Consider the following 15,213-nt stretch of genomic DNA (forward strand, 5'->3'; position numbering starts at 1 on the left):
CTGGGTTATTACTTGTTGTTTCGGTTGGTTGAGATTTTTTTTTTTTTTTTTTTTTTTTTTTGCTATTTGGAGTGAATGGTGCCATTCCAATGTGTCTAAGGGTCTAGAATGGTTTTGGGGATGGGGTTAGGTGTTTGTGGCAGAGAGTTGAGGTTTATGGATTTTCTAGATGGTTGAATGTGTGTTTTGGATGCATATATATATGTGTTCTTGTTTTGGCTGTTTCTGGGTTTTCTGGGTAATTGTTCTTGGTGTTCTTTGGCTAAAGTCTGACATAGGGTATTTTAGGGTGTTTACGATGGCTAGCGTCATAGAGATCTTGAGCAGTGAGGATTCTGGGTCTGACGTGTCGCTCAGCGGTTCAGATAGGATATTTATTGACTCTTTGCGTCCGTCTGCCCCTACAGGAACCTCACTGTCCGAACCGCTAAATATCGAGCCGTTACAGACCATACCCTGGGAAGTAGCGATGGGTCGTGTTGGGCGTCCAGAGAGTTCTAGGGCAAGGGAGGACACTGCCGCCCGCAAGCGGCGCGAGGAGAGGCTAGCTAGTAATAGTGCCGCTAGCAGTTCAGCTGATGGGGAAAAGGCTGGCGGGGAAGAGATAGAGTCAACCTGGGTCCTTCGTCACGGTACTCCAGTTGACGAGGCGGGAGGGCCGATGACTGTGGCCGCCGTGAATCGACTGAAGCGGGTGTTTCGCCTTCCTGCCGTAGTGAAGCTGTGTCCGCCGACGAGGGATGAGAGAGCGTCGATTTTGCCAGCGGGGCATGCCGCCGTGCATAAGACCATCTTCCGCCAGGGAGTGACGTTTCCTCTACTGCCGAATCTCCAGATTTTGGTTTGCGAGTTCGAACTTGCATTTGGGCAGATTTGCCCCAACATGTGGCGGTTATTGATGGCGTTGAACTCGCTGTGGCGTCTGTCTAGCTGAGAAGGGCCGACCGTGGCGGAGGTGCTTCATTTTTACGAGCTTGTGTACGTGAAGCGCCAAGGTTGTTGGGGGGGCGGGGGGGCTCAAGCTAATCGAGAATCTGAAGGATTCCATGTCTCCCTAGCGGGGGACCTTCTGTATTGCTACCGTGGGATGGGAATATGACGCTGGGACGAATGAGGGGGCGCCGACATTCAGGATTAAGTTGGAGTTCCAACCTATCCGAGGTTGTCGCTAGCTTCCGCCGACAAAAGTTCGCGGTTTTCCTTGTGTAGTGTACCTTTATTTTGTTTCTAATTATCGCTTCTGTTCATGTGCAGCGGGCTTGCGCTTTACGCTGACGTGCGAGGAACAGTGTCACGTAGCAAGGATCAAAGGGTGTTGGCAGAACCGCAACTTTCTAGATCTCCGTCTGTTGACCGGCTGGGAGCTGTTGGTCGATTTAAAACTGACTCGTGCCCTTGGTAAGCGATGTCCGCCGACCTGTGCTCTTACGAACCCATCGTATACCTATGTTAACTTGTCGTTTGTTTTGTGCAGATTCTGTTCCTAGTAACAAAGCCAGCCGCGACGCCTTTAACAAAGCCATGGATCGCGCAGAATTGCAAAATTTCCTCGAGGGCATGTACAACGTCGAGTTGGCTGCGAAGCAAACAGTCGTTGACCCTCAGACTCTGGCGGTGAGTCAGTCAGAGACTGAGGTGGTGATGCCCATGCCTCACCATTCTCATCTTGCCGCCGCTGGGCAGTCTGTGGCGCAGGCGGAGTCTCGCCCAGAGCGCGAGACCACTGGCGGGAGGCAGTCCGGTACTGTTGCGGAGAAGGGCAAGGACAAAGAGGTTGCCCAGCGGCGTGGACCCCAGCGGGAGAAGCCGGTGCCGTGGAAGGAACCTGCGACGATTGCGGGGTTGGAACCGCGGGAGCCTCCAAGGCCCATCGCACAGGTAACCCTTCAGCGGAAGCGGCGGCAGAATGACGTCGTCGAAGGTGTTGAAGAGGATGACGCAGAGACCATTGGGGCCCGCCAACAGAAGAGGGCTAAACAGGCCTCGCAGCCAGTGGCCGTGATGGCTGCCGCTGGGGAGGTACCGCAGAGTGGTCTGGACTCATTCTCTGCCTATGCTGAGTTTCTGACAGATCCCGAGCGGGAATTTTTGTTCCACCTCTGTGAGCTACTTGGGTTCGGCGGTCTGGATGGGACGGTACGCTCAACGGCCCTCCAACAGTCGCCCTTCAGCTCGGCCTTCGGGCACTTGTCCGTCAGGCTCCACGAGCTGTTCTTGGCGTCATCGAAGTCGTCTCCCGCTGAGTAGCAGCTAAGGGAGGAGGTTGAGGGCCTCCGAAAGGCATTGGATGAGACTTCCAAGAGCTTGGCGGACACCGAGCGCCAACTGTCCAAGGCGGAGTGTGACTTGGTGGATGTGAAGGGCAAGCTAGATGTGGCCATCGAGTGGGACCTGGAGTGGAATGCCAGGGTGAACAAGCTGGAGCAGGATGTGGCCTTGCTGCAGGAGCAGGTGGCGACGAAGGGTAAGCGTTGCAAAATCCTTCAACGGGAGTCCGCCCCGAAAACCGCTGAGCTGAAAAAGATGGAAAGCCAGGTTGCCCGATTGAGCGTGGGAGGACTCATGCCGAAGCTGCTGCCATTAAGGCATATAAACAATCGCCAGAGTACAAGTAGCCTCTGATGGAGGCGGCAAAGGCTGGTGCAGCGGCCAACTTCGAGATGCTGGACCAGAAGGGCGTGATCAACTAGGACAAGGCTCCTCGGCCTGCCAGTACGTCAAGCCAGCTGCTCGTGCCGGCAGGTGGACCTACTGCCGACCAGCATGAAGGTTTGCGTTCTGGTAGCGGAGAAAGCGAACATGGTCCGGCGGATGACTCGCAGCGGACCCCACCGCCTACCCAGTCAGAAGTGTCCCGTGCTGATTTCATGGCGGCCCACACTCGGGCGGATGGCACCATGGTGACGCTGAGTCCTACCGCCCATGGCTCCGACCAAACAAGCCGCCTGGCCATCCAAAAACCACCGGCTGATGGCGAAAATGTTGTCACCGCTGGCGCCAATCCTTGAAGATTTTCCCAGCTCCGCCACGCCCTTATTTTATTTTTGTTGTTGCCACCGCTAAGGCGTTCTTTTCACATGTAATCTTGACAATGTTTTTGGGCGGGGAGTCCCGACCCTAAATATATGAAGTATTGCTTTCTTGTCCAAAATTTTGTGAAGTGTGGGACTATTGCTGATAACATGATTGTTGTTTGAATGTTGATATACCGCTAGAGTTTTGACTAGTGCTTTTGTTAATCAATGAAACATTAAATGAATTAAAATTGTTCCAAGTGCACGATGTAGTGAACGTAGTCCGCTGAACATTGTTGGTGTTGCCAGTTAATCATTTATGCTAGACTTGGTGACAATGGTTTGAATATTTCCTCGTTTCATTGATAGTTGAGAGATCAGCGTTTACAAAAGAGGGGTTGTACCCGTTGGGTAGCTTCCCTTAGCTAAATATTGAACAAAAATTTAGCTAAGTCAAGATGCTCTTGGGTAGTGGTAGGACTATTTGTAATAGTACTGAAGGTATTCGGTGTTCCAAGGGTGGGTCGTGGTGACGCCATCCTTGTCCATTAAGCAGAATGTGCCGAGACTGGCGACTTCCACTATTTTGTATGGTCCTTCCCAAGTTGGGCGGAGTGCCGTTGGTGGTGGAATGACTTCCTTCATTACCCAGTCCCCCAGTTGGAGGTTCCGGGCTTTGACTCTGGCGTTGTAGAAACGCGATACCCGCTGTTTGTTTTGCAAGTTGTGCAAGTGAGCCTTGTGACACTTTTCCTCGAGGAGATCTTTGTCGAGGTTGGTGCCTTCACTGTTGGTCTCGGGGCAATAGCCCTCGACCCTAGCGGTAGGTTGGGTGACCTCAATAGGTAGGACAGCCTCAGTTCCGAACATCATACAGAATGGTGTTTCACCGGTAGCGGATGTTGGGGTAGTTCTGATGGCCCACAGAACTTCTGGGAGCTTCTCCGCCCATAAACCCTTGGCGTCGTCGAGCTTCTTTTTTAGCAGTTTTTTGATTATCTTGTTTGTTGCTTCGACTTGGCCGTTGGTTTGGGGGTGAGCGACAGATGCAAAGCTAAATTTGGTGCCCAATGTGAGCCCCCAAAATTTTTATTAAATTTTTAGAAGGTAATTTTTCGCCAATAAGATTTTCGTACGGTGATTTAAGTAAAGGAATTTATTTCGAAAATCATCTTGAGTGTCGAAACTACCATTTGGGCCAATTAAGTCTAGTTGGGCTTGACAAACTAGCAATTATTGTTGAGACAAAGATTCGTCAAAGTTGGTCCGAAGAAGGAGAAGAATCGGGCTTTATTGAGATTTCATATTTTGGGCCTAAGATGGAGTCGAGAAATGACTAAAGATGTCATTGACGAAAAACGATTAACGGAATGAGACCGAAAACCCGAACAAGGACAGCTAAGAGAATTTCGATGGTTCATTGCAAGGGTGAAATCGTCAATTTACACAGACAAGTATAAATAGGAACCTAAGAACCCAAAAACCTAAACTCTCTCTTCCTCTCCCTCTCGGCCGCGTCCTCTCTCTTTCTCATCTTCGCTCTCTGCACCGCCGGAAACCCCATCTCCGGCCACCACCTCTTGTCACCGCCACCACCAATGAACTCAGTACCAAAATCCGATCCAAGCCTGAGCCTCACCTCCCACATGCATCGCCGACAGCCTCCACACGCGACCACCAAAAGCTGCGACACCACTGCCTTCCTTAATCCTCCGATCTCCAGTCCCTGATTCACACCACCATTATCAGAAATTGAAGCACCAAGCCTTAAAGAGACCATGCCTTAAATCTCGAAGTCGGAAAACCGCCGTACGAACTCGCCGGAACTCGTAGCTAGCTCTGCATGTCTTCGTTTTCCGGTCTCCAGTCCAAAACAAGTCAAACCACCACCACACATGGAGTCAGCACCTCAAGGTCTAGAATAGCCCCTAACCTGGACCTATAATTTTGACCAGAGCCACCCAGCATCGCCGTGAGAGCCACCGGCTTACCTCTTTCGTCTGGTAAGCTCGATTTCGTCACCTTGTTTAGTGTTGAGGCCTCTGTTTAATTCGGAAAAAAAAAAGTGGGTTTCTAACTTAGATTTTCTAGATTGGAGTTTGGAACCTCAAGCTCGGAGGTGAATGGAGAACACAAGAGCTCAATACGGATTCTGGAGGAGTTGTGGATTACTGCGTTTTTGGAGTGTTGGAGGAGAATGAGCTACTAGGTTAATTTCAATTGAAACTGGGAAGGTAAGGATTCAAGAACTCTGTTTTTGGGAAGAGTTTGGTTAAGAGTTGGATTGTTGATCTTATTGTATCTGTAGGGTGTCCAAAACAATTGTTGGAGCTGGATTGCAGCAATGGCGAATTGGCTTCTAGTTTGGGAAAGAAGACTTGGTAAGGGCTTGGGTTAATTGGAAAGTAGTGATGTTCTGTTCGAAATGGTTATCAATGAGTTGATTGAGTTTGAAACTGAAATGGGGTTGTTTTGGTGATCTTATGATTATTGTGTTACATCTATTATAAACTTTGATTGTTGGTGACCTTGGTATGTGCTGAACGTGATGAAATTAGTATGAAGTTACTTTGGTTAACATAACTTTGGAAAGAAAACGATGTTGATGAAATAGTGAAGGGTTTGTTCAAAGCCATATGTTTTGGTAATGCGAGGCATAACTGTTGTCCTGGTTAATCAAGTTGCGGAAATAGATAAGTTGGTTATTGTTAAAGAAAGTGCAAATGGATTGAGTTAAATTGATTTGTCAAGTACGCCAAATTTGATAAGGTACAATTTAAAATATCCTAATCTTATCATATCCCGAAATGACTTAAAGTGGCGAAGTTATTTGGGAATGGTAATTATCATTTGTTTCCTTAAAGTAGAAATGTTAAACAAATGAAGGTGAATGTGTCAAGTATGGTCACCATATCCCAAATGATTTAAATGTTATATCATTTGGATTATTTGAGAATGGTGGTTTCTATTTAATTGCTTCAGGTTTAAAAGCTAAATAAAATGAGGTCAAACCGGTTGACCGAAATTTTAACATGGAAAGAAGTGTGATCATCATCTCCCGAATAAGCTTACTACGTTAAGTGAATTGTTCGGGAATGGTTACCATTAAATATTGATTCAGAATAATTGGTGACTCATAAAGAAATTGAGCAAATGAGTTATGAATTGAGTACTTATTGGATTTAGTTTTTGTTAAAGGACTCAAGCGTGTGCGGTTGGATTTGGATAAATGATCGAAAGTCGGGAACGAACCCGAATGTGGACGAGCACTCCAATTCCAGGTAGGGTGAGCTGTCCTTTCCTTGTTAGAGGCTTTTCTATGTGTGGAATGCACTAGTAAAATAGTATGTTGCCTGTAAATACGTTTTTGGTTGTTCATTAGTCGATGCCTCGTGAGACCTGTGTTTCCATAATTGATATTTACAGATTGCGAAAACCGAGGCTAGACTTGTATGTTGAGATACTGTACCCCATTGTATGTTTGTACTTGTGACCTGAAAGTGAATGGGACCTAGACGCGTAGATTCCTAGGGATCCCACGGTGTCGATAACCGTGAACCTCTGAAAGGGGCCGCGCTCCTATGTTTGTCGAGGAAGAGTGAGTATAGACAGTGAACCAGTCATAGGATACTCAGGGCCAGGAAATGGACACTTTCGCTACTTGTAGTCACAAGGACTACAGACTAGTTAGTCGGTTCTCGAATGATGACGAACCGGGTCGGTCACCGATTTGTTTGAGTTTAGCCGGCAGGTAAGTATCTCGGAGCTCCAAATTGTGTGAAGCATACTGCATATGTTTTATAAAAGAAAACAAATGTTTGTGGTTGCCTCTTTTTAAAGTATTTTTTGATAAACGTGCACAATATTATGTAGTAAATATTTTCGATTATTATTATTATTATTTTCAAACCTAGCATGGTTGGGTCGGCCCCTACTGGGCATGCAAGGACGAAAGCTCACCCCTACAACAGTGTGCAGGTTTCGAGCATGTGGTCGGGGAGCGTACAGAGGAGGCACATGGCCCGGCTTGGCGCATTCTTCTTTAATTTTATCAAAGGAAGGTTTTGGTCATTTATCGGATTTGAAGTAGCTTGTTTATTTGCTTTTTATTTATTTCCTACTCGTTTACCAAAACTTCAAGAGGCCCGTAACCCTGGGGCGCGTCTCTCGCACTTGTAGTTACTTAGTGATTTGCCTTCCAAATTGGGCTCCGATTGTAAGCCCAAAACGCATAGCCCATTTCAAATTCCGCTTTTGAAAATATGTTGTTCGGTTGCTAGAACGATTTGTCCAAGAAAGTGTTTTGTAAACCAACAATCTAAACCCAAAAGGCCTTGCGATTTCGGGTTGATGAGTTATCGGGATGTTATTCGTGACATGTCAGTTTCTCATTGGCTCGTGGTCGCGGCGCTGTAGGACCCCCCTCTCGGGTCACCACAGTACAGGTTAGCGGTGAAAGATATGAACTCCTTGTTGTTGAACTGTGTGCCGTTTTCTGTGATGATTGTGTGGGAACGCCGTAGCGGCAGTAGATGTTCTTCAAGAGGAAGTGAGTTACCTTGGTGGTGGTTATTGCCGTTAGCAGTTCCGCCTCTATCCATTTACTGTTGTAGTCGATGGCGACAATGATGTACTTGAACTAACCCTTAGCGGTTGAGAATTTGCCAAGTAAGTCCAGGCCCCACGTGGAGTGAATCCATGGGCCAATGATGATCGACAGGGGTTCCGCCGGGGCATGGGGGAGGTCAGCGTATTGTTGACATTTGTGGCAAGACCTAGACACCTTGCTGGAGTCGTCACCGAGCGTGGGCCAGAAGTAGCCCTGTTGCATTGTGCGATTGGCCAAAGACCTAGCGCATGGGTGGATTCCACATTCCCCGGCGTGTATCATTGCTAGTACGACCTTTCCCTCCTCCTGGGTCAGACACCGGAGGTTGGGGTGGGTGAATCCTTGGTGGTAGAGCTTGCCATTTTGGATGTTATAGTGGGTTGCCCTCCGCTTAAGTTGCCTTGCCTCGACCTTGTCGGTTGGCAGTGTTCCATTGCGCTTGTATTCAATTATTTCATCCATCCAACTGGGGTTCACCTCAATGTTGAAGATTTCCGCTAGGGTTTTTGTGATGTTTGGCTTGTCAAGGCATTCCACTCTTGTGTCCGCTGGACTTTGGTGTGGTTGAGCTATTGCTAGTCTGGCCAATGAGTCAGTCTTGGTATTCTTCTCTCTGGGGATCTGTGTGATGGTGTGGAATTTGAATTTTCCGAGAAGCGTTTTGACGTATCCCAAGTATGCCGCCAACTGTTGGTCTTTAGCTTGGAAGGTGTCGTTGACTTGGTTGACGACTAGCTGGGAATCGCTGAATATGTTGACGCTGTCAGCACCGGAGTCGATGGCGAGGAGCAAGCCTGCAATGAGCGCTTCATACTCCGCCATGTTATTTGAGGCTGTGAAATTGAACTTTAACGCGTATTCCACGTTCAGTCCCCCTGGCCTTATCAAGATAACTCCGGCACCACAGGCCTTGGCGCAGGCGAAACCATCCACATGGAGGTTTCAGTCTGACTGCTGCTGGGGCGCTGGTTCCTCAGTGGTTATCATTTCTATGTTGGCTTCTTCTGCCCTTAGGTTGGGTTCATCCTGACGCTCGGTGAGCTTAGCTATGAAATCTGCCACCGCCTGGCCTTTCATGGCTGTCCTTGGCTTGTAGTCAATGTCGAACTCGCTGAGCTCGATGGCCCACTTGCTGAGGCTCCCGGAGTGCTCAGGGTTTTGCATTACTTGCTTCAGCGATTGGTTTGTTAAGACATGAATTGTGTGGGCCTAGAAGTATTGCCGGAGGCGTCTAGCGGCAACAATTAGTGCGAGAGCGAGCTGCTCCAGGGGGGTATATCTTGTCTCCGCCCCGTTCATACCCCTCCCGGCGTAGAACACTGAGAGCTCTTCCTGGGCTTCTCGCCGTACAATGGCACAGCTTATCACTGATGGGGATACCGCCAGGTAGATGTATATTATCTCACCCTGTACCAGAATGGAAAGAAGTGGGACTGCTGCCAAGTACTCCTTCAAGCTTTGGAACGCCGTCTCACAGTCTGGGGTCCAGTCAATTACTTTCTTGTGGGTTCTCTTTAGAACCTTGAATAATGGGAGACATCTGTCGGTGAGCCTGGAGATGAATCGAGAAAAGGCGGTTAGCTTGCCCTGGAGGCTCTGAACGTGGACCTTCCATATAGGAGACTTCATGTTGAGGATGGCTTGCACTTTGTCAGGGTTAGCTTCTATGCCCCATTCGCTGACGATGTAACCCAGAAATTTACTAGCGGTGACGCCAAAGAAACATTTTTCTGGGTTGAGGCGCATACCATAGGCCAAGAGAATGGCGAATATGATTTGAAGGTTTACCACGTGTCCGCCGGCCTTGATGCTCTGGACCAACATGTCGTCCACATAGACCTCTATTATTTTGCCAAGGTGCTCCGCGAACATGGCGTTCATCAACCGCTGGTATGTTGCCCCAGCGTTCTTCAAACCGAAAGGCATGACATTGTAACAGTATAGGCTCTTGTCGGTTGTGAAGGTGGTGCATTCCTAGTCGCTGGGGTGCATCTTGATTTGGTTGTATCCTAAGAAGGCGTCCATCATGCTGAGCACCTAATGTCCCGCTGTAACGTCAACCAGTTGGTCGATGCGGGGTAGCGGGAAGCTGTCCTTGGGGCATGCCTTGTTGAGACCCTTGAAGTCTACACACGTCCGCCACTTTCCGCTAGGTTTCTTTACTATGACCAGGTTGGACATCCACTGAGGATAATTGAACTGGCGGATGAACCCAATGCTCGGGAGCTTGGTGACCTCTTCCCTTATCGCACGATATCTCTCTTCATCAAAGGCCCTTCGCCGTTGCTTGACCAAATAGAACGATGGTTTGATGCTTAACTTGTGCATGATGATCTCAGGGGAGATGCCCGACATATCAACGTAGGACCATGCAAACACGGTGGCGTTGTCTCATAGAAACTGAGTGAGTTCTGCCACTATCTCTGGGGCTAGCTGAATGCCGATGCGGACAGTCTGCTCAGGGTGCTCGTCAGAGATGCTGATAACCCTCAAGGATGTTTTTGGGTTGACAGGCTCCTTTTTCACATATTTCTCCTCGTCATCCCTAGGATCTTCAAAAGTATTTGTCGATGGTGCATGGTTTCCCACCGTTAGGATCTCATGGCGGCGTGCCGACCGCGCTACAGTTGTTGAATAACATTCTCGTGCCAGTTGCTGACTTCCCTTAACACAGCCTGTCCCGTTGGGTGTAGGGAATTTCATGAGAAGCATGTATCCGGCTATGATGCACTTTAGCTTGTTGAGCGCCTGTCGACCTATGATGGCATTGTACGAACTGAAGCAATCGACGACAATGAACTCCATATGTATCTCCGCTATGCATGGGCTAATGCCGATGACTAGGCACATGTAGTCAGAACCTAGCGGTTGTGTGACGTCACCGGAGAAACTGAGCAAGGGCTCGTGATCCTGGAGTAATTTCCTATTCCGCTGGAGTTGGTTATAACAGCCATTGAAGATGACGTTGACAGCGGATCCGCTGTCAACGAGGACTCTTCCCATGGACCACTTGTCGAGCATGGCGTCGATCAAGAATGGATCATCGTGGGGGAGGTGGACTCCGCGCTCTTCTTCCTCCGAGAAGGTGATGGGTTCCCACCCAGACCTTGGCAGTTTAGCAGATCTCTCAAAACAGATATTACAAATTTCCTTGGGGTGGTCAGCGCGTGCATAGCGCTTTCTTGCCCTATGAGACATGTTGGTGATCATAGCACCGCCGTCGATGGTATTAATGCGACGGATGGGCTCGATGTTGGCTACCACAGGTGGCGGTTGACGCACTTTGAACTGTTCCAACTTACCATCACGATACAAAGTCTCAATTGGCGTTTTGAGAGCGTTGCAGTTGTTGGTGTTGTGACCGCTATCCTCGTGGTATTTGCACCACTTGTCGGTGTTTCTTGGTTTTCCCCTTCTTCAGTTCGTTGAATCTTGACATCAGCATGGCCACTTGCTTTTGGGCCTCGGCCTTTTCTCTGCGCTCTTGTTCGCGCTCCCTGTTTGCCTTGTGTAGGTCCGCCAATGCCAGCTCATACATAGCGGCGAGGTCCTGGCCTGGTGGGTGACTGCTGCCTGGTCGGGCCTCCGCTGCAGTTTGAGTCAGCGGGGTCTGGGGGATATCTTGGGATTCCACGCTAGGGTTGAATGGCTTGTTGAATAGTGCACGGTTAACGTTAACCGCTGGGTTAATGTTAGTCGCGGGGTTGGTGGGATGAGGGTTGTCGGATTGGTCTGCCTGCTCTTCGGCGTTTCCCCCGCTACCGTTAGTCATGGTGATTGTTGTGGTGGGATGGCCTTTTGTTCAAGGGTTCCCACAGACGGCGCCAATGTTAATGTCTAAGATTGAGCGGTGGCCAAATGTTGGTTAACGCTGGTCCGGTGGGCGGACCGCTACTTGCTATGTTCTCAGAGTTTCCGCTACCTGTCAAGTAAAATACAAAGGGCGTCAGAGGGAGACCGCGTTTGGGCGGTCTTCTCTTCTCCGATGCCTAAGTTAGCCAATGTATTTGCGTTGACAGAGTAACAGTAGGTAAGTAGTAAATGCGTAATTAATGAGGAGAGAGGAGTGAACCTTTATAAGTGGGGAAGAGGCTGACATCTTCCTTGTTTTCGATGTGGGACTGATATGCTTCAGCGAGGCGATCTTGGAGCGGCGCGTCAGCGGTGCTCTGGGGGTGAGTCGGGGCTCAGGTGATAGCCTGCTTGGCTGTGTTTCTGTAGGTCACACCATTGGTGGTTGTTGGTACCACTGGCGGTAGCATGAGCGTGGCTCATTGTAACTAATTATGCTTGGCAAATGCTCATGTAAGTACATGAAGCAAGGTTACATCAAAGGCGACAACACCAAGCACATATCGCCTAAGTTCTACAATCAGCAACAACAAAAGCTCCTCAAGATCAAAGTGAACCTGGTTCGATCTGAGGATAATGTGGCAGACTTGTTCACTAAGTCATTGCCCAAATCCACATTCGAGAAACATGTTGCAAGCATTGGCTTGCGGAAGTTATCTGAACTCCCATGATCGTAGTCATTAGGGGGAGACGCAGACATCAGGGGGAGATGTCTGTAAACACGAGAATCTGAAAACAAACAGAATACACACACGTGTACAAAAATAATAATTTTATTAAGAATTTGAGTGCGGGTTACAATTTTTGGTAATCCTCTGATTCTATCTCCGACAATGAATTTCACTCAAGGGCTTGACGCTTGATCTTGAGTCGTACGATGGTCACGAGAGTTGACACGTGACGAACGTTTTGGCTTGAGGTTGGTGAGGAACCGGCTATTTTGCAGCTTGATGGTTCTTCACAAGCTTGGGAGACTTCTGAAATTTTGAGAGTGTTTTCTTCTCTTTTTTGGCTGAAGTCCTTCTCTTGATTTGAAAGGGGGTATTTATAGTGTCAGCGTCCCTCTTAATTTGGAATGCCTTGATGACACGTAATTAATTGCATTTTCCTTAATAACATAACCAAATCAATCAGCCTTAATTAACTGATTTAATCACGACCATTAAGGAATTAGCCAATCAATTTGATGGCTGATTTTAATTGTCTTTCATTAATAGCATAATCAAATCAATCAGCTTTAATTAATCGATTTAATCACGACTATTAAGAAATTTAGCCAATCAATTTGATGGCTGATTTTCATCTTGATTATCAATTTAGCCAATATATATAATTTCATTCCAAAAGTATCTCAATGAATAAATTGAAAAATGTCTCTTATAATCAGAATATGTTTGGAAATCACCAAATTATTTATTACCCTTTTTGTATTATGTTTGCTTCTTTGTACGTAGATTATTCTCCATACATATCATCACGTTTTTAATTAGCCATTACTGCTGCCCTTGAATATTACTTGTAACATACGACTTTTTCCTAAATTTCCACTTTAGCTTCCTAATAAGTGGTAACGGCTATGAAATCAAGTACATACCTTGTAAGGTGGTCAATCCATTATGTTGGGAAACGATTAGGAAAACCATCCAAAGAAGGTAAAGACTTCCATATATACCTGTTCCATAGAAGACCTTCCAGAGTTCCAGTACGTAGCCATGGCAACCGCAGTCGCAGAACTTGTTAGGCTCTCTCTTATTACTTTCCTTTTAACCTCACACACTTTATGCTTAACCGCCAACCCTGCCACAACCTCCACCGTCACAAAACCAAAGCGTTTTGTCACAAAACTCATTCACCATGATTCGGCTTTGTCTCCTTACTATAATCCTAATGCAAGCATCAGAGATATTGTTTCACGCTCAATGAAAAGCTCCGCGGCACGCTTCACATACCTAAAAGCAAAGAGTACTAATGCTTTTGTGATGGACGATACACGTGCTGGTGTTGTTCCGGAGAAGTCTGCAACAGAGTTTATGGCAAATTTCTCATTTGGAGAGCCACCAGTTCCACAGCTTTTGACAATGGATACTGGCAGCGAGTTATTGTGGGTTCAATGCCTGCCTTGCACCAAGTGTTTTAAACAATCCAATCCGATTTTTGATCCTTCCAAGTCCTCCACATACAAAACCTTGCCATGCGCATCTCCCGATTGTATTCTATCGAGCCCTGCTGATAAGTGTGACTTCTCAAACAATTGCAAATTCCTTCAGAAGTACCTTGATGGCACCGCGGCGGCAGGACTTATCGCGACCGAAAAGCTCACCTTCGAGACATCTGACGAAGGGCTTAGCCCCGTCTCCGATGCAGTTTTTGGCTGTGCACATGACAATGTTGCTGCCTACGATGGACAAATAAGTGGAGTACTTGGTCTTGGCCCTTCAAAAATATCTTTGACAACCAAGTTAGGCTCCAAGTTTTCTTATTGCATTGGAAGCATAAGGGACCCTAACTACCCTCACAACCAATTGATCTTCGGTGAGGGTACAAAGATAGAAGGGGCAACAACCCCCCTTCAACTGTACAATGAACTTTACTATCTAACCCTAGAGGGCATCAGCCTCGGTCAGTCCCGCCTCCAAATTGATCCAAAAGTATTCACCAGATCACCATCAGGAACTGGTGGAACGGTCATCGACACCGGAACTACACTAAGCTTCGTGGTTAAAAGTGCATATGATGTACTCAGTGCTGAAGTGCAAAAATTAGCAAACGGAATATTAGAACGTGTCCAAGATCCTGATACGCCCACAGCTCTTTGCTACAAGGGGACAATAGACCGAGACCTTGTTGGTTTTCCAGGTGCAACGTTTCACCTGGCAGGAGGGGTTGATTTGTTTCTGGACAAAACGAGCCTCTTCGAAGTTACTGGTGAGAATGAGTTCTGTTTAGCTGTGCAAATGCCAGAGGGCGAGGGTGAAGATTTGAATGTTATTGGAATTCTGGCACAGCAAAATTATAATGTTGCATATGACCTTGCCGCAAAGAAGGTTTATTTCCAGTACATTGACTGTGAGCTTCTTGAAAATTGATTAAAATTTACATTGGGAATTAGAGTAATTTAATTTTTGATATTACTGTGTTTGGTATTCCAAATGATCTTCCCCATCCCCTTCTCACTTAACATTCTATTCTCTAGTTGTTTATTTTATAATTTTTTAACAAATTTAATGTTGTAGAACTACATTCGATCTTAAGATCTGATGCCTAATTGGGCTACCTAGACACTAATATATCTACACGTGTGAATCAATAATTTGAGTACCGACTCTGATTTGTCTTTTTCGACAAAAAGGAGGTCATCTTTTAATAGTTCAGCAAAGCAGTGTAATAATGACCCGCTTCTAAGAGGCCATCAAAAAAGTCATTACCTAGAGTAAACATCTAAGCACACCCCTAAATATAGTATATAATACATAGCATGTAAAAGTAAAATGGAATTGGAATTGGAATTGGTCTACTCATTTCATTTCATAGCCTCTTTATATAGAGATAGAATTACAATGGAAACATCAATTAACATCAATTACAATAATGATAATAAATGTTGATTGTGATGTGATTGCAATTCCTTGATTCCCTCTCCGTCAGTTTCTTTGACGAAGACACATAATGTGCTTTTCTTTTAACACTTCCCCTTGTGCCAAGTCAAAGACGAAATGGTAAACGGGTTGTTGCCTCACT

At 46.9% G+C, this 15,213-nt stretch overlaps 1 protein-coding gene across 1 annotated transcript; it reads left to right on the top strand.

Annotated features, from left to right (window-relative positions):
• The first annotated feature begins 13,187 nt into the window (after positions 1-13,187).
• On the top strand, positions 13,188-14,561 carry LOC133711690 (aspartic proteinase CDR1-like). The gene has a single exon (XM_062137792.1). It carries the CDS (start codon positions 13,188-13,190, stop codon positions 14,559-14,561), a length of 1,374 nt encoding a protein of 457 aa, XP_061993776.1.
• Positions 14,562-15,213: the final 652 nt, after the last annotated feature.

The sequence above is a fragment of the Rosa rugosa genome, chromosome 5 (assembly GCF_958449725.1).
Source record: "Rosa rugosa chromosome 5, drRosRugo1.1, whole genome shotgun sequence".
NCBI lineage: Eukaryota > Viridiplantae > Streptophyta > Magnoliopsida > Rosales > Rosaceae > Rosa > Rosa rugosa.